The 20,529-nt window shown below is 39.4% G+C and overlaps 1 protein-coding gene across 17 annotated transcripts in view; it reads left to right on the top strand.

Annotated features, from left to right (window-relative positions):
* DLG2 (discs large MAGUK scaffold protein 2) overlaps positions 1-20,529 on the top strand; it is a 984,419-nt gene that overhangs the window by 137,950 nt on the left and 825,940 nt on the right. For 13 of the 17 annotated variants that reach the window (XM_068181606.1, XM_068181605.1, XM_068181599.1 and 10 more), the window contains exon 5: positions 9,696-9,794. In XM_068181606.1, coding sequence (XP_068037707.1) covers positions 9,696-9,794 — 99 coding nt within the window. Of the gene's footprint in view, positions 1-9,695; positions 9,795-16,422; positions 16,897-20,529 lie in introns of those variants that run through there. The other 4 variants (XM_068181618.1, XM_068181619.1, XM_068181612.1 and 1 more) reach the window with 3 other exon arrangements.

The raw sequence follows: 20,529 nt of genomic DNA, 5'->3' as shown, positions 1-20,529 counted from the left end.
TGTCAAACACCTTTGCTTATCCTAAATATCACTTTATGATACATCAGTCCTGTTCTCAAAATGGAACTGGTTTTATTATTGCTATTGAGTAGACTGACTTAATTTCACCATTTCTGGCAAAAAAAGACACAAGATTTAATCTCAAGTGAAATGTGGATAGTTTCATCCTCTGTAATTTCTCTGGAGGAGTGTGTAAATAGGAAGAATCTGTGTGGGCCAGTGGAGGAGACAGGAGATTGGTTTCTATTCTTGGATTTGCTATGGACCTGCAGCACATCATGTGATAAATCAGAATTCACTTTATCTCAGTGACTCCTTATTTAAGCATATTTCCTGCAGCGTTATCATGCAGTACATAGTACTCTTGGGTACTCCTGTTTGAGCTAGAATCACAGAAGGGTTTGGGTTGGAAGGGACATTAAACATCCTCTAGTTCCAGCCCCCTGCCATGGACAGGGACACCTTCCAGTAGACTGGGCTACAAAGTCCCATCCAACTTGACCTCCAACATGTCTACAGATGGAGCATCTGCAGCTTCTCTGGGCAGCTTGTTCCAGTGCCTCACCAGTCTCTTGGTAAAGAATTTCTTCTTTAGACTTGTCCTCTTTGAGTTTAAAGTCATCCCCCCTTTTCCCATCACTACTTGCCCTTGTCAAAAGTCCCTCTCCAGCTGTCTGGTGGCCTCTCTATGTACTGGAAGGCTGCAATAAGGGCTAGATCTTGTCCTAAGATCTGTGTGGTAATACACACACACACACACTCTTGTTCTTCTGACAAATGAGAGGGATACAGTCCTTTGAAAGCAACCATTCTAATTCTCCTGACCAAAGTTAGAGGTATTATAGTTAGGAATAAATGAAAAGCTCCACCCAGAGGCCAAGGCAGCCCACAGGAGACATTTCGCTAAGTCCTTCTCCATCAAAAACTCTAACCTTACATTCATAAATGCCCTATTATCTCTAATCTGAGGTCAGTCCATGCCAGCTGTATGGAACAATGGTTACTAGCAGTTCCTCACCTTGCACCTGAATATAATTGATAGTAATTAATACAGTCTCTCTCATTATGACTGTTAAGAGGCCCAGATAGAAATGCAATATCAGCAGTTGGATAATTGCAATTTAATTGGAAAGGGCCCATTGGCAGGGGTGCAGAATTGGGAAAGGTCAATGGGTGGCAGCCGGCTCTGCTACACTGCACAGAGGGAAGGACAAAGGCTGTCCTCATTCTCTCTGTTCCTTCCATCATAGTGCCACTTGACCATACCTTTAAAAGATTTGATCCAACTCCTTGGAGACCCCGAGAGTTTAGAAACCAGTTCTGCTCCTGGATAAAAGTGTAGTTAAGCTCATCTTATGCTACACCAGTGTGTATGAAATGTGGAAACTGCTCTGTAAGATCCTCCTGGCCTGGAGCACACTGCAGTGATTTACTCAACTGTTTTACATTTCTGCTGTTATGTTTGCTGCCTCAAATCTATTGTGCACCTTTCTGAAGAGTCTGATGTTAATTTAATTTATTTCTGGTTTTCAGGAGAAAAAGCACTAACTGGGGACTTAGACTTACTCTGTAGGTCTTCTGTTAAGAGCTTGACCTCAAGCTATATATCCTAGGGGAGACTACTGGAGTAGTAGTTGGGCCAAAGGGCTGTACATATCCTTGGGATTTTTGACAGAACCAGTACTGAGCCCTGAAATTGGTAATGAATTTTCTACACTGTGCTAGGAACATTTTTGGAGAAAAATAATACTGATTTCAAGAAGAATTAAATGTGAAAAGCACAATTAAAAAAATAGTGTGTTATTATAGCAACCAAAGCAGTTGGCTTTTTTTTTTCCTTTCCTGGTTGTTAAAAAAAATAAATCTACACTGATGCAATAAAAAATGACACATGAGAATAAATGTATCAAGTTGTTATGGCAACTGAAATATGTAGGTTGGAATTTATGTATCCAGAACTTCTGTGTAAGTAAAATAAACATTATCCTTGCTAATTAAAATAGCATGCAAAGATTATTTAATTAAAAATCATTAGTCGTGTTTTCCCTTACAATTAATGACTTACTTTCGTGTTTTCCCTTACAATTAATGACTTACTTTTTTTTTTTTTTTTTTTTTTTTTCTGTTTTTAAGTATTTTCTTCCAGATGTGGCCTACTTGTATTTTTATGGCAAGATTGTGATTTCACTAATATGAGCTAAGTGTGGAGGGAGCCCACTGAAGCTAATGAATAAAATGTCAGTGTGAATGTGTGCTGGTGGGCACAACTGGAATCAAACCATGTGCTTTAGCACATCACTCTTGCTGCAGGTGACCTTTCTGCTTGCAGGGCCTCTTGCCAGGGGTCATTACCCCATGCTTGAAGGGATCTCCCAGCAACCACAGCTTCCTGTCTTCTCAGTTTGATACAGTGCACATGGAGCTCCTTCCAGAGATTGTTTCTGCATACAACCTGCCCTCTTCAGCTGTAGATTTTGCTTCCAGGATATTTTATGATAGCGAATTCTAAATGAGCATTCATTAATTATGTTCAGCCTTTTAATATTTCTAGTCCTTTTCCTCCAGCCTTCATAAGAGTTCAGTAATAGCTTCTGCTTTATTTGAAAAAAATAGATCTTTAATATCCCACATTACTCTTCATGTTTTATCTTAATGCCCAGCAAAGTGCAGGCTGATAGCTGAAAGGTAAAGGAATGAGGAGAATGATCTGACTCAGATCCCAGTGAGCTGAGGACAATGCATTTATTTGTTTAATGTTTTAATCTCATTCATTCTCACGTTCAGAGGTGTCTGAATTTGCTCTATGGAGTTTAAAAACACTACTATGCATTCAAAACTGAATGTTTTGGAAAATACTCCATTAGCAATAGATAAGTTAATTGTCTCCATTTCTTGCAGGCAGATATCTGCCTGGCATGGAGCTACAGCTGGGGTGTGTCTTTGCCTGAAAACTGCAACCAGTCTGTCCAGTCTGATTTTTTTGACATTCTTTGTAATTTTCATGCCTCTGAACTGTAAATTATTTATCTCTTCATCCTTGCAGCAGAGATCATCTTTGTGATTTTTTTTTTTTTGCTCATTTTTTCTCTTTGCCACATCAGATCCTGCCAACCACCACTATTCAGTGTGCCAGGTCTCAGCAGGGGAGACTGTACTTGAGCAACAGCCTTCTCAAGGTTTGTGTTTGCGGGGGCTCTGGTGGCTGCACAGTGCCCTGCTCCCTTCCCTTCCTACTCTACAAATCATCACACATGGCAGAGTCCACCATTGTGTGACCTTAGTGACTCTGTTGCCTGGGGAAGGAGACGCACGAGTGCCTTGATTTGTCTCCCAGCTCAAAAATAAAGCTCTGCGTGAGCTCTTCTCTTTTCTGCCCCTTACTTCTCTCTCCTGAGACCCCTCCTGGAATACTGCATCCAGATCACAATGTGGGAAAGATGTGGACTGTTGGAGCAAGTCCAGAGGATGGGGCTGGAGTATCTCTCCTATGAAGTCAGGCTGAGAGAACTGGAATTTTCAACCTGGAGAAGAGAAGGCCCCTGGGAGACCTTAGAGCACCTTTCAGTACCTAAAAGGAGCTTATAAGAAAGATGGGCATAAACTTTTTGTGGAGCATGTTGTGGTAGGACAAGGGGTAATGGTGTTAAACTAAAGGAGTGTAGATTTAGCTTTATGTATAAGAGGTAAGTTTTTTTGTTTTTTGGTTTTTTTTTTACAATGAGAGTGGTGAAAGACTGGAACAGGTTGTTCAGAGAAGTGGTGAATGACCCACCCCAGGAATCATTCAAGGTCAGGATGGGAAGCTGAGCAAGCTGATCTAGTGGAAGGTCTCTCTGCCCATGGCAGGGGCATTGGAACTGATGACGTTTAAATTTCCCTTCCAAACAAACTATTCTATGATTCTATGACAAGTGACACTGGAGACAGAGCCTGGATTAGCAAAAGGAATCCTGTGTGTGTCTTCTGGTCAGTCACCAGGTTTGAGTTTGTGGGGCCAACTAATTCCGGCCAGCTTCATCTGAACTCTTTGTCTGGGAGGAGAAAAGCTGGTGCATGTGTTAGTGTCTCCTCCCTGCCTGAATTCCCTGCCTGGAAAGTCAGTTGTCTTGCTGTAGATCAGAGTCACAGTGCAGCTAGATAATTGTATGATATGGATAGTGAGGGAAGTCAGGTGTGAGTGTGGGTTTTGTATTAGTCCAAAAAAGTGACAACTCCAGTAACTGAAGGCTTGGATGAGAGCTTTTGAATGAATAGTCAAATATGTATTGGGGACGAGCAAATGCAAAGTTCACCAGTGACATTCTGACATCCAGAAACACACTGAGAGCAAGATTTGCTCTCAGGAAGGTGGAGCAGCATTAAATCAGATCCTGACCTTTCTGAGACACAAGTCCACAGCCAGATAATTGTTCCTGAGCTGTAACACTCTTTAAGGCTGTCATAAAATTTTCTGAAAGGTTGAATCCATATTCGTTAAAGTGAAATCATACAAATCCCAGGGCAAACTAAATATTATTGTGATATTTATACTCACTTTCAAATACAATAACTTAAAAAAAAATGAAACACTTGTGATGTGATTTGGACAGTAGAATCCATACTCAAGGGTGTATTTTTTTAAATTCACATTTACTGGTCATATTGGGAAGACTAGTTCAGAAGGGACTGAAGGACATTCTTGCAGGGCTTAGCCATGAGACCCCATAGTGCTCTACAATATCACCCTGACTTAAGATAGCTGCAAAGTCTGAGCTAATGCAATGTGATGTAGAACAAACCTTGATGTCATCAAAAAATGAATGAGAAACCCTAATGTGGAAATGGAAATAAAATCCTTTCTGACATCTAAAGCATTTGTCATGAAACTATGCCTTTCTATAGGGCCTTAGAAATACTGAATTAGAAAAGAAAGCTCTGCTGTATTATTTCTGGATTGACATTTAGGCCCAGCTGAGGCAAATTAAACTGCTTGACTTCTGTGGGATTATATTTCTGATTTTAATTTCTAGCATGACCTGCTCTGGGATTGCCTGAGTATTCGGTGATGTTGATGAAAGTCATATCCTGTCAAAAAAATTTGTTGAATGACATTTCTTCCTGTAATAAGGAACATAAGAGGTATAGAAATAGGACTAGCAAAGCACATCATTTTATGGTCTCTAGGATTATTTCTCTGCATGGCATTGCAGGAAAAACTCATCAAGCCCTCAATGATGCTTTGTCTCCTACAATCTGTCCAAGATGTACAACTTTTTTTTTCTTTTTTTTTTTTTTTCCTTTTTCTTTTTTTTTCTTTTTTTTTTTCTTTTTCTGTGGTCCAGTGCTGCTGACAGCACATTTAGGAGAGCTGTCAACCCTGTGTAGGTATGGCAGAAAGGTGCAGAGCTTGGAGGACAGATCACAGGCACAGAAGGCATTTGTGCTGTTGCTGGCATGTTGTAAAGGATGAACTTGACTTGAGTCCCGTTCTGGTTCACACACAGCTTGAGCAGAGCGTGAGCAGGTTGGCTGTACCTGGCACAGAGGTATGCTCTGTTCTTTGCTAGTAGCAGCATCCTGCTGAGCATCTCAGTTCAGCTCAGGTTGCTTACTACTTCAGCATAGCTGCTGAATGAATTAATTTACATCAATGTCCTGTAAAATGGATAATTCCAGCATATATTATGTTGAAATGTAGCTTTTTAGATTTTCTAATGATTTTCAAATATGCTTGCTGTAGAAAAGTTAATTAAATACAAGCAGTATCTCTCAGCACTATATGTTTCTGGGAGAATTAGGTTACCAGGATGATCGATTTCCTGACAGATATCAGCATCTGAAAGTTAACAAATCGCTGGGGTTTTTTATTCCTTTCCGCTCCTCATGCAAATCACTTGGGGCAAGCAGGCATTTACTGGCAGGCATCTTATGAGGGTGGAGCAGAGCTACCAACTGGTGACCCAAAGATATCTCGGGCAGCCTCTGTTTTGAATTTCTCTCGCTAAAAGCAGAGAGGAGAGTGTTCCCCAAGCTGGTGGCTGTAGGGGAAGGTGCATTAGCTCTCTGAGCCCTAAGGCAGTTGCACACTTATTTGGGCTCATGGACTGTAGTTCCTCACACTTCCACCCACCCTCTTGGGCCCTGTGTAGAGCTATCAGCCTTTTCTAGCCACATCTGCCCTAGAAAATATTCCATGTGTGTAGATAAATTCAAAGTCCTGGAAACAATATCTTAGATCATGGAAGAGCAGAATAAATTTTGCACATATGTTTCCTTTTTTTTTTTTTAATATATTTTTTATATTCTCAGTCTTGGGCTTCACCCCAAGAAATAAACATGTGGTAACTATTGGAGATGGTTATAAGTTCCTCCTATTGATATATCCGGTATAAATTCCGGAAATTCTATAAGTTCTTATGCTAGACTGGGGAATTCATCCACTATTATTACATGGCTTGGCTGCTGTAGGAGGATCTCCCATAGAAACTCATGGAAATATCACATGCCATAATTGCCTGTAAGGGCAGATGCTCCTTCTGTCTGGTTGCTGGCTCAGACATGAACTGGAATCTGCTGCCTGCTGAAAATGGAGCTGGTGATTTAGTTTTTCATAACTTGTATCTATGTACTTTGGCAAAAAGTAGTCAGGCAGAGTTTTATTGTCAGTTGATTGTCTCAATTGTGCATGTCTGAAAAAGCTACCTGCAAGATGTGTTATAAGCACATAGAAGCTTTATTGAGCACTGTTAAAATTAGACAAAATTAGCAAGGTAAGTAATGTGGTTATTATTTTATTAATAAATATTTAAATATGGTGTGAGTTTGCACAATGAAAAAGACATGCTGAAGATATTATGGTCTAAATAGCATCTGTTAATTATAATCTAAATAGATTAGTGTTAATTATGCACAAAATTAGAAGGTTGCTTTAGGTGTGATCTTCAAGGCTCATGGTTACTAACCATGTGAGTAAAGTTACCAAGTGAAGTTTTGATCTGCCCTTGCAACATTTGTTTGTGAAATCTCTTCTGTTCTCTGACCAGTTTGAAGAGAATAAGATCATGCTTTCTTCTGTGAAGAGGAAGATAGAGTTGTTCCAGCTACCAGCCCTCTAGATGTAGGGGTGTGATAAAAAGTCTATAGTTTTGGCAGTAATTGTAGTTCAAGCTTGAAGTCATTACTTCCAGAACCTCTTGCAAGGATGTGTGAGCATGGTGCACATTGTCCACTGCATTTGTAGTGTGTCATGGTGGGGCTGCCAGTTCTGCATCTCCTGGTCATGGTTCAGGAATAATGGGGTGTTGCTGAAACACTTCTTTTGCATGGGCAAGCAGCTTTTGGCTATAAAGTATACAATTAATTTTAAGCAGCACAGACTTTTTGTTGGCCTCCAAAGGGAGGGTCGTATGTAATCAAGAATAAGAAAATACTCAAATCCAAGATTGTTAGTTTTTAATAAATCTGTCACAATGCACAACAAGTATTCTTTCTGTCTCTTGGATTATACAGTCCCTTACATTTCATAACACAGAATTAAATATCTCTTGGTGTTCAGATAGATTTCTAACATATGCTTTGTTTAGGTTTGGAAATCATATATTATTTTGCTAATGATTATTGAACCTTAATACAGTGGAACAGAGAGATGTTCCAGATTTATTACAATTATTCTTGTTTGAGCTGGTTGAACCCTCCTAATGGCCTTGATTTTCTGCTCTTTACAATGAATTTGTGACCCATTTCCCTAAGGAAAACAATGGAAACATTTCATAGCATCTTATGACATTGTTTTATGTTCTTTCAAAATATTGGAGCCAACTAATGGTGAAAAATTTGAGAAAAAACATGTAAAATGTAAACAAAGTTAGTTTCTTATCCAGTTTTGCAGCTGCACTCATTTGATAAATGTTACTATAGAAGTTTCTGCTGAAGCTTGTCATACCTATTTAGAGAAGTTGCAGGAGCTGAGCTTCTTTGGAATCAGGATCCTTTAAGTCTTGATGGTTAGAGCAAATAAATATTGTATTGATTTGAACAGTTTATATTGTTGCCTGTAAATAATAACAAGGAAAAACATTTAAGTCAGGTATTCAAAGAAAGCAAAGGTGAACTGAAGATTTTATGCATGCTTTTTAGCTCCTTGCAAAACCAATTTTCTCTTCCTGAAAGAAACATTTAGGGAGTTGCTTGGATTTTCTGTAGGCTCTGAGGCAAGACCTGGGTTCAGTTTCCTGCTGTCCTTGAAAATTTTGGCCTTGTTGTCTTTCTATGCCTTACTGCCTTCCAGATTGCAAATGGGAGATACTCAACACCCTTTGGTGACTAGAAACCAGCCAAGGGAATGAGTGGCTCTCCATGTGAGGGAAGCTGCAACCTCAGAGAGGACTTGTGGAGTCCTGTGTACTTAGCCCCATGTAATGCTGAGCTGCTGGGCCTGATCCAACATTTAAACACAGTCTTTACTGGAGCACAAGTCTCATCCATTGGTTCCAGTGAAGCTAAAAGCATGTGTCTAAGTAGTTGGCTGGACTGGGGCCAGCACTCAGTCTTTTGCTGGACAGAACCCTAAATAAACAGCCGAGGATCAGAGGAGAGAACATTTGCACATATGAGTGTGAGTTGGCTGTTGCTGTGGCACTGGCTTGTTGTTTTCTAAGTTGTGCTGGCAAAGGCTGCTCTACTTAAAATGCTAACAATTTCTTGCCTGTTGTGTTAAAATTGACTGCACTCCTGAAGGATGCCTGCATGGGCTAAAACAGGATGGGTCTAAATCCCTCAGGGTGCTTGCAGTGCCTGGCACCCACTGACACAAGACACTGAGCTCTGTTTGAATCCTTCCTGCTTTCCTGTTTGTGCTTTTGCAGAGTGCTCAGAAATTTTTTGAAATCCAAGTTAGAGGCAGCCATCACGTTTCATTCAAAGGCTGACTCTTCAAGCACATTATTGCAGGGCAGAACATTGTAAATAGAGATGTCATTTTTAATATTTACTGTCTTATGTAAAATCTACAGTAATATATTAGATTTACAGCAAGAAAATGGGAAAAACAAATATAACCATTTACTATGTCTTCTGCCAAATAAATTATGTGAAGAAATTTGGTGTGTTTTATGAGGGTTTTCTGTAAGCAACGTAAGATTGAAATCTGTGTAAAAGAAGGAAAAGTAACAAAAAATGCATTTGAATTTAAAAGATTTACACATATGGTTATTAGTCAAGCATGAAACCTTATACAAAATGTTTTACTTAGGGGAATGTCATGAATTAGAAATAAGAAAACAAACCAGATAATTTGTTTGTTGCTGTAAGGAGATATAATTCCTGCAGCTACTCCAGATGAGAGCCCCATCACGGTCATCAGGTCTTTTTGCCAGGACAATGATTTCCTTCCTTATCTTTATGTTGTGTTGCTGACAGCTGCAGAGTACCTTGAATGTCTTCTGAAGTCACACAGAGATTATGATAAGCATCATCTTGCAGATTTAGTCTATTAAGACTTTCACAGACTACCATGAGAGTGCCTGTAGGATTAAATGCAGAAAGTTTTGCGTGAAAAAACATTGAGGTGAAAATCTTGTGTATAAGCCACCTGATACTTTTCTGAATTCAGGCTACCCTTTTGTGTGTGCATGATAATCTTTATGTTCAAATGTAATTGAATTAAAGCATGCATCTCAGCTACTTTATTTATGTTGTTTTTCCACCCTGTTCTTTAGCCTGCAGCTTCCAGTGGATCAGAAGGATCTGGCCAACATGGTGAACGTAACAAGGAGAATCTGACTTTTGAAAACTATGTGGTAGACATGAAGACAAAGGTATTGTCCACTCTTTTTTTTTTTGATGGAGAATGAAATCCTTGTTTAATGAAGTTTTGCTGGAGGTGAAGTGTGTGGGACACAGTCAATTTGAGCTTCAGTTTTTTTTTTTTTTTTTTAATTTCTGCTTAATGGATGCATGTCCATGTCACATTTGATTGAGGCTTACAGCTGCAGTTTATTGTGGTATATTGCTAGCCCTGGGTATTTTATGCTGACCTAGGAAGGATTTAATTTTTATTTTTATGTACAAGTCTTGTTTATATTGGTGACAGTTCTACAGATTTGCTGATCTCAAGGTGCTTTCATTTCAGTCTATCTTTGAAGTCCAAGTTGTTCTGCAGTTAGTAGATTTTATTCCAGGTGTCTTCGGTCTCTTAGTGCATGTTGTAGTTTCATTTTGGTCTGGAGTCAATATGGAAGAATTTGAATGTCAGAAAAGTGATGATTTTTGTATGGGCAGCCTAATGATAGCTATCATAAAACTCTGCTGAATAGCATTACTTCATTGCTGTGGTAAGGGGCTGTGTTACACTTCCCTGTCTTGCTGCATGCAAGTGAAGTCATAAGTGTTTCATTATGGTATCTCCATTATTTTCATAGGTTCATAACTTGGCTGGAGCAATTCCCTTGGGCTTAGATATTATTATATAGAGTTTCAGCCTTGGCGTCATACTGCATTTTTCCTTTTTGAAATGAAAGAATCTTAAGTTTACTTTTAAAGTAAAAAAGCTGGAAACACGATGAAAAGACATTAACTGAGCTGGTGTGCTTGTGTGGTACCTTGTAGACTTAAGCAAAGGTTGTTTCCAACAGTAGAAACTTGTGGGTTATTCCTCTTGTCTAAAGCTTTTCCATGAGCTTTATTTCCATTTCTAGATAAATTTCACTGCTCATTAAATTTTAAAAATCTAAAGTTCTAATTTTCTAACGTGATTTTGAGTTTCTTGTGTTGTTGTGTTCCCAATTTTCCAATCAGAAAACCTTTTGTACCACATGGAAGCGTGGTGGTACTTGATAGTTGAAATACAAGAACATATATACTCATTGAAATTTATCTTTATATTTATGGAAGATTTTATTTTTCCAAAGCAAGGAATTATGAAAAGTGTGATATACGCCCTAAATACATTGTCTCCATGAGGATGTTGTGAAAATCATGGGATGTAGTTGATCTCATCTCCATTTCACAACATGATTTCTGTTACAAATAGCCAGCTGAACAATGCACTATCCTCCTACTTAGAGTCACTGCAAAGCCCAGACTGAATGTTTCTCCATCAGCAATTCTATGTACTACATTTTCATGCTGTTCATGTACAAAGTGTACCTGAGAGGAAACTCCGAACATTGGCAACTCCATTGCCAAACTCTAAGACATTCAGAGCTGTGAGTGGTGTTTTGTTCATTTCTCAGTACCATGGGATAGTAGACAGCAGATGTTTTGTTTTCATTTCCAGGATCTTGTGGTTTAGTGTGTCAGTTCACTTGAAAGAATCATTTTGTCTGATTTCTTTTTCAAGTGAGTGTGCTTGAGTGTTAGTGGCTGCTATGACAGTGACACCTAGCTATTTAGAAGTGGCTACATGTTTGAACATATGTGCCAGAGCTTTTCAGTTGCTAATGATCAATTGGTAGTTAGATTAACTTCCCCAGACAGAATGCTCAAGAATGAAAATGACCATTGATCTTGAGAACTGAGACCCACTTCTGGACGTACTGCCCTTAGTACCATGTGATTCTGTTGCAGAGCATCCCAGCCTGTATAAAGCAAGCAGAGCATTTGTAACTGAAGCACTTCTGTTTCTTTCAGAGTAAAAGTTTCTTTCTTTTTTGTGTCAAACAGGAAAACAATTATGGATTTGTATAGGAAATAACAGAAAAAGCATTAGGCATGTGTTTTAAACTAAAGGAGGTTGGGAGGCTTTTGAAAGGCTAGCTTGTACAAGGACCTTCAGAGCTGTAGGATGGGTCAAGGACCTCTGTCCCATACTCTGTGATGCTGAAAGGTCATGTCCTACAATCATATTGTGTTCTCAGCTTGCCATACTGCCTTCTCATAGGACCCCAAACTGGTGAGCATATGGTAATGAGACTGCTGGAGAGGTTGCACTGTCTAAGAAGTAGCTTGTTTGGTTTTTCTTCTGGGGCAGTTGCTTGGCTAAAGTGGTGCAAGCTCTTAAGTACTACATAAAGGGGTGGTAAAGTGGGACTGTACCTGGGGTAAGAAGGGAGGGAATCCCCTCCAGAACTGTGAAGCAGAAACTTTTTTTCTGTGGCTGTTGAGCCTGAGGCTACCATGGCCACCTGGGTGCACAGACCTTGTGGTGAAGAAGTGGACCTGCCTGTCCACCTTTCCCTGTGCCAATTTTACCATCTACCTCAGGCTTTGAGAGGCAAGATCTACTTCCCTACAAAAAAGATAATTGTCTATTTCTTCTCATTGGAAAAACTACCAGCTGGACAAATTGGTCAGGACTCCAACATTGATTGTGCTAAATAGCAGTGAAATTTGCCATGCACTGGTGAAGGGAATGATTCGTGTTATAGTTTCTGTCTGAGACTCTCTCTGGCCTCAGGCCAGTTGTAGAGCTGCTGCTCTTAGGGCTGCTGCAGTTAGGAGGGGAAGAATTGCTAATTTGGTGATCTTTAAATTAACACCAGGACTCCTGGGCCTCTGCTTCAGCCTGGGAACTACATTAAAATTCTGAGTGACTAAGGTATACAGAACGTGCTTCTGTAATACAGCTTTTAACCACATATCCAGGCTCTACAAGATTAGTAGTTTCGCTCTCCTTTTTTTTTTTTTTTCTTGTGTACCACAGAGCAGCCTTCATAAGGAAACTGTCTCATGAGATTTTTCCCTTGTAGCATATACTTATTCAGATCACTTGAATCCTGCTGTTAACCTACTAAGTAACCAGTTGGGATCCACAGGAACTGGGTTCCAGTGGTATAAGTGAGCTCTGGCTGTAAAGACATAATTTGCCAACTTCATCAATTGCCCTCTTGGCAGAAGTATTTATTTTTTAGCTTGTTTGGATGCAATATAGAACCTGAAAAGAAGAAAGAGACTGTAAACTGGGAATGTAATACCATCAACAAGTACTCCATAGTACACAGTTTAAGATACATTAGGAGTAAATAAACCTTTCTCTATATTTATAAGAGCATGTGTGTGTTCATGTGTTCTCTGTGTAGGTGCATAGCGCTCTAAATAGACACTGGCTAAGTTTTCAAGATGCTGACATTACTAATGCAATGTTAACAGTCTGGTTAGATGCCTCCTTTCTTTGTGTCTGCTCCAAAACTTGGAGCCATAGTGCTCTTGTTTTTCATAATCTCTACTCTTTGAATAAAAGAAAATAATCCACTTGCTTTAAAATTTTTTTAGCAATCTATTTTTTTACAGATTTTGCTTTGTAATATTTGCGTTTCAAAAGAATTTAAGAAGTGTTTAAAAAGGTGCATAATGAAAAATTTTAAAAATCAGAATATTTTCTAATGTTTTTAGCTTTTACAGAAGCTTGCTTTTACAAATATTGAATGCAGCAGGATGTTGCAGGCTCTAGTTCTAAATATAGTGGCCTAATTAAACCCTCTGCTTTGGTTATCCAAGTGGAAGTACCTGGATGCAGTGAAGACTTTAATACCAGAAAGGAGCACTAAATTGTCCAGTGTAGACTGCATTAAAAGACCATCCCATTTCACCCACTTACCTCATATTATTGGTTTGTGTTTGAATTAAAAACAGATACCTTGGTAAAATTAGAGGAGAAGGAAGCAGTCAGCTGGGCAGATGATTTTCACATGGTGATCCACCGAACCACTGGTGTCACAGCAGGAAATACTTGTTACTCTTCCTATATTAAAGCTTCTCAAGGGTCAGAGCTCATCACAGAGGTTATTTTTTACCATCTAAGTTGACTATGATCAACTATAAACCATGTCTTTTCACCCCAGATGGCTGCTCCTGATTTTTTGTAGTTTTTTGGGTCGAGCATTTCTATAGTAGATTTCAGTCAGGATCATATGTACATATAAGAAGAAGGCTAAAAGAACAGAGGAAAAAATAGAACTAAGCAGGATATGACCTCCAGAAATTAGAGCAGAAGGAGGTGTTGCTAATGATTTGAAAATCTTATTCTTGGGGAGAAAAAAATGAATGGAAAAAGTATCTAGTTGGAGAACAAAATTAAGCAGCTCAGCCTCTTTTTGGAATTTGGGATGGGTTGTTAATGGACATGAGGGACTGAATCTTTGAAGAAACACTAGAGACCCATTGACAGTCATCTGTTGCCAGTCATTGTGTGTTAGAAGCTATGACCCTGGCAATCAAAATCAGCCTGTGGAAGTTTGAAGATGGAGTCTGTCCCCAAAAGCATGTCTTCCTTCTGTCTTGGGCTACAGGAGATTATGGGGGTAAAAAGTAGGTGACAGTATTTTACGGAGCAAACTGCCTAATTATGTATTAAGCTTGAGGAGCACATGTGCAAATCCTGCCCTGTTAAATGCTCATTGTCATATTTAATTGGAAGGAGGTGGCAGTCAAAAATTGGAGGAGTGCAGGAGGAAGATTTTTGGTAAACTGAGGGAGCTGGGTGAGTCACGTTCATGTATGCATCCCCAAAGGGTTGAAACCCTCTGTTTTTCATACAAACTTTAAATAGGATCATGAATTCAGTGGGATCATCTCAAAAGAGTAGAGTTGCAAGTAGAAGCATTTACAGATCATGCGCTTAGAGACCAATTTCAAAATACATCTCCATATGCCAGTTTCAAGTCTGAGATGAAATTTTACAGCCAAGTCATTAGGTAATTATATGTATGAAAAACTTCACACCTTACTAGATAAGCTTAAATCTATCAATTGGAAGAGAACAAACTGTTGGGTGCTTTACACCCAAGTGTTAAAATATCTGCTGATTTTAGAGTTGACTGAATTTACTTTTACCCAATAATGCTTAGAGCAAAAGGGTGGCTTTTGTGTTGCACCATATTAATGGGTTAATTTCCTCTTAAGGAGATATTTAATTTGTTCTTACTTCAAGAATGTTTGGAATTTCCCTGTTTCATATAATCTATAGTTTAATAAACTTGTCTGACAGTTTGGCTACTGGACCAAACCTCAGTAGGGAGAAAACCTGCAGGTTCTAGCACAGCCTGTAAACGCAAATCAAGTTTGTTTTGTGCACATGTGTTTGCTCAGAGTGAGTTAAAGCCTTCGACACAGTTCTAAATGCTCTGGAGACTTTCTTTTAAGATGTTGTATCCACCAGGACTTTAATAGCTGGGGGAGGGTTGATTGCTCTCTGACCACATATCTGATTCACTATGGGTTTTGTAACTTTGGTAGCAGTGACCTCATTTTGGCAAAATAATATGTGTCATTTACTGAGCGTCTCACTGCTCCAACAATCACAGGAATATTAGGGCTATAACCTGAGTAATTTATGGAAGAGAGATGACTCCTAAATAATCTTTTCTTTTCTTGGAAAGGCTTATTTTATTAAAAACATATTTTAGCTCTGAGAATGAGAGATCCTCAGCAAAGCACCCAGGGGAGATTGTGCTGTCCAGTGTGTTGAAAAGGTGAATTGTAATATATGGGTGTCTAGACATTTCCTCTTGTTGCTGTCAACAGTCCAGTTGGCTGTATTTTTTTTCCAGTGAATAGGAGCATTGATTTTCCTCTCTCTTTGGCCAGAGCTTTCATTTTACATATCTTTGCCCTTCTGAGTCTCTTTCTCTCTTCCTCCCTCTTTTTCTTCTCTCTCTTCCTCTATCTGGAAGAGAGGGAAGCCTGTAAGAGCTGACAGCAAGCTTTCTAACTCAGAATGATTCATGTAAAACACCTGAAAGGCAAGCTCTGCACCAGCATCACTGCAAGAAAGGTAGGGCTGTGGGGACTTAAACAGTCTGTAAAACTCCAAGCAGAACATAGAGAACATGAGATAAATAGATTAAGTCTTTGAATCTGTCAATGATGCAAGAAAAGTTTGGGAGAGAATTTAAGGAGTGTTTAAGTTCTGTTGTTAAAGGTGCTTTCTTTTAATTAAAAGTTTGATGTATTTTTCATAGGTGGGGGAAAAAATCAGGTTTCCCTACAAAGCTTTGAATAATGTATATAATGTAGGGTTTTTTCCTATGGTGGTAAACTATAATTATATCACTGTTGTGCTGACAGATCCACGTGCATGTGTAAATATGCAAATCCCAGTTCTTTCCCCTGACTGATTATTTTCTGCTATAGCTAAAGTTTGCCTTATCCAGCTGTTATTTATATTCACTTCCCAAATCCAAATCTGACCCAGTAATTCTGAGCAATTGTAGCTGTGACGCACGAGTTCTCACACACACCTTCATGTTTCAATCATGCACTTCCAGCAATGTGTGTTTGTAGGAATCATGCTCTTAATAAAACCCCTTACAACCCAAAGCAGTTGTACTGGCAGAGAAGTGACAGCGCTGTGATAGATGGGCCTGATAGTTGTGTGTTTTGTGCTTGCTCTGAGTTAGTAGGGAAGAGGAGGGAGAGAGCGAGTGAAAGGGGGGAGGAAAAAAAAGACAGGGAAGGAGAGAGCGGGAGGGAGAGACATTGAGAGAGAGAGAGAGAGAGAGAGCGAGAGAGAGGCTGAGAGAGAGACTTGGCAAGGGAAATCTTATGGGTATACTGAAACAGCAGATCAGAATTGTGAAACCAGAGCTAGGGCTGAAATGTGATGCTTTTGCTCTTTTGTGCTTGTTGTGGTTCTCATCTTCCCATTTAGAGGGCTGCATACCATTCAACAGCATATTTTGATCTCAGATTGAACAATGCAGCAATCAAGCCTGATAAGCCACCTGGAAGTTTTGCTTGAGACGATTTCTAGTGGGTTTACTGATCCCTGTGAGCATCATGACTGCCTTTAGCATTGTGGAGGAGGACTCGAGTTTCTTATGAGGGCCCTACTTGGAAAAGCCGGCTGTGCAGATTCAAGCCTCCGGTTCTGTTCATGCTATTCAAAAGCCTTTCTTCACCCTTGCTGATTTATTTTTATGATTTACATATACTCCTGTGGAGATTTACAGAATGGATTGTCTGTGCATTGTCACGACCAAGGTAGGACTGGAAACATTGCTGTTCTGTGTACATTTCTCTGCTATTTTTCTGTTCCTGTAATTAAATAGATTGAGCATGTACTGTGTCAGGTTGCAAGATAAAGTGATGAATAAGCTTTGCTTCCACGAGCATTTTGTTCTCTTTATCTGTAGATTATGCAGTTTGTTTCTATATGACTTCCTAAATGATATGTTTTTTACTTATTTTTTACTAGTAGAATGAAAAGGATTTCATGTTTTATCTTAGCCTATGCTTGTGTCTATTAATAACTCTAGCAACTAGAGCACTTTCAGAATACATCGTATACTGCACACATTTTCTCAGCTTATCAGTTTATTCTGTAAACTAAAGAATAATAAAGAAAGGGGCATTATATGGGTCCTAGGATTTTAAGGAGGCCAATCAGATGTAGTTTAGATAGTCATGGTGTTTCTGATTGGAGAGATGTAAGTTTCTTGTGGCTTATTGTGGCTTTTTTTGGGAAAAAACATAGATTACTTTGCCTCTCTAGGCCTGAAAAATAAAAATGCCTAGGTCCCAATTCAGCGCTCTTATACTGATTTTAGATCTAGCTGGACTGTTTGGAAACATTCCTTCTAAATAATTTCTTCCCAACATGAATATAGACAATTTCTTTTTCACAACAGCGGCATCAGGCTAAGGAACAGGGTTAGGGACAGTTCCCAACCTAAAGATCTGGTGTAGGGATAAGCTGAATGATTCCTTGAGACATCTTCAAACTTATCAAACTAATTTAATATTAAATGGCAGGGCAATGATAAGGGAACTCCCCTTCTGCTGCTACAGGGTAGGCAGCTCAGCGCATGTTTGCAGCCACCTTTGCACGTGGTGGTGGTGGGATTTGTGAGGAGCAGTTAGCAGGGGACATCCAGCTTTGGGGTTCAGCACTGTGCTCCCTGTTCTGCCTTACTTTTGATGAAATTCATCATTTCCACAGGACTTGCAAAATGCCTGGGGTGACCAGAACACCTGAAGGCTGCACAAATGATAAGGCAAAGCAGGGGTTAGCACTGCTGTCATCACTGCTGTCATTTTTTGCGTCACAGCTGTGCAGAATGGGGACACCCATCTGTAACGTGGAGAAGGGCAGGAAGATATACCCTGGGCACCCATGGACAGCAGAGGGGGGTGGTGGGTGGCCACTGCAGAGAGCAGGGAGCACAGTGGAGCCATGGAAACAGATGCCAGCTGTCATTCCCATCTTGCTGGTGGAGAAACCCATATGGGAAGAAAACAAGAGGTGAATGATGCTACAGAGGGAGGATAAATTGGAGGAGGCTGTGGCCTCATTCACTTCCTGTTCTTTCCAGGTCCTCCTGACTCCCAAAAGCTGTGCTGAATCTGAGACTATGTCCTCAATCAGCCCTGGAGCAGAGCAGGGGCACTTGTGGGTACCTGTTGATGCAATACCATTGAAAAGCGCTCATCAGTGGAGGTGCAGCACTGCTGAACAAAGCTGAGATGCAGGATCACACTAAACATCAAGTTTTTACATGCCCTAATGTTGCTTTCCAGTTCAAAAGGTTGAAAAGAAGAGCTGTGATTAGCTCTACTTCTGGATGTCTTGTCATGCAGTAGGGACCTGCAATTGCACTCATGCTTCAGCTAGAGGCTTTGGGATGGAGGTGCGTAGAAATTGGATTTAGGGACAGGGGAATAAGTCAAGTTTTAAGATGGTATAATTGGAAGAGAACATGTCCCCGTACCTTTTTTTCTTTATATGTCAAGAGACATCACTTATTTATTTTATGAATTGGAGCTGAAATTTTTCCACTGAATATTTTCCCAGAGTCTTCTGGGAAATAACAAACATGGATTCACTGCCAGCTCACTACTGCTGCTGCCTTGAGCAGGGCTCCCAACTCCATCTACACACATTTTTCCTTTCATCTTTTCTGTCTCTTGAATCCAACACTGAGTGTCTGAAATGATCTAAAAATCAAGCATGTGAGTGAGCCTCAAATATTCAACTCCAGATATTCAGTCTTTGCTGCCAGTGTTGGTGTTGGAATGAGATACAATGTGAATTGTACATGACTTTCTATTTTCAGGCAAGTGGAAACAACATAATATCATATGTAATTGAGCTGAATAATGGCAAAAGTCTAGTTTCAGAACACTTTCATATTGCAACAGCTTGAAAACAAAGAAGTTAGTGATTTGCTCATCTTACTTTGTGCCATATTTAAATAGCTGGACTAGTGCTGTATTGGTCCATAATCTGATTTTACTGGATTTACTTTTATTGGAGTAACTCTCCTTCCTTTAAAGCACCAAATTTTTTATCTGTTTATGCCAATTTTCACTAGTATAATAAGAGCAGACCTTTTTCAGAAAATTTGTTATTTTTTTAAAAAAATCATTTTGATAAGCGTAAATTCTGCAGAGCAACAGAGTGGTCAGTTTTGACCTCAGATCTGTTAATTGTCTTTAATTGCTGTGTCGTTTGTCCGATTTATGCAGATAATTGCCATTCATTGTCTTGAAAATGTGGATCTTGATGTCAGAGGGAGTAAATGCATCAGGTTTATTCTTCAGATCTTAAGTAATAAAAAGAAAGTAAAAGATAAATACTTTTTAAACTGCAAAAGATGAACACTGTTCAAAGAGTTGAAATTTTTAACACTTGGTCATTAAATTTAGTCTGGAATTTTTTGTATTTTCACATTATAGAAAATGACATAAATGTTGTGGTGGAGTGAATGTGCCCTTATACATTATGTTCAATGGATCTACAGACTGGGCTTTGAACTCTGTGGTAAAACATGGCATCTAATAAAATTAATTTCTGATATACCTTGCCAATTCTTAAATACTACTGATGTTTTTTCAGCCAAAATGTAAAGTATCTTTAAGATAGCTTTAAGATATTAATTTATACAAATTATTCCTCTTTTTATTTCCTTTGTTTTTCCATGCATTTCTGAACGCAGGACTATAGAAATGCTGAATCAGTCAAAGACAGCTTCTTGTGATTGTCCTGGTATATTTTCATTGATCATGTTTCCAGCATAGCAACTTTGCTTTACTGTCACATAAAGCATGTTAATTGGTGGCATTATTTTATCATTAGAAAGAATTCTGTATAAATTAAATCTTAGGTTGAGCCTCCATCCCAGCGGGAGCACAAGGAGTTTTTGAAAGGGAAGAACATTCCCACTGTGCTTCCCAACAGTTGAAGGCAACATGCGGTCCTCTCCTGTAGGTACCAGCTCTCCTTCCATCCTTCTGCCTTTTACAGACTCATGAATACAACAGGAGCTACCACTAGTGAAAAAGAAAATAAATAGCTCGATGTTCCTCACTGTACAGGGGCTCACTGTAACAGGGGTTGCTCCCCTGGAACCCCCAGTTCTTGGTATTAGGTGGTGTAGAAAATATGTTTAGCTTTCACTGGGAAAAAAACCCCAAAAGCTTTCTGGCACTAGTTGCTAGAAAGGAGAGCTCGGAGGTGGCAACTCTGTGGGCTTAATCCCAGAAGGCCAATGGCAAGGCTAGCTAAATATCTTCTCTCAGGAGAGAGATTTTAAAACTTCCTTGGCAACGTAGACTAGTGGTTTAGTATCCTTAAGATCAGCAATGTCCCTAAGAACTATCAGTGTTGAACTATTT

Source organism: Anomalospiza imberbis, chromosome 2 (assembly GCF_031753505.1).
Source record: "Anomalospiza imberbis isolate Cuckoo-Finch-1a 21T00152 chromosome 2, ASM3175350v1, whole genome shotgun sequence".
Classification (NCBI taxonomy): Eukaryota; Metazoa; Chordata; class Aves; order Passeriformes; family Viduidae; genus Anomalospiza; species Anomalospiza imberbis.
The sequence above is the reverse complement of the archived record's forward strand: the minus strand, read 5'-3'. Positions and strand labels throughout refer to the sequence as shown.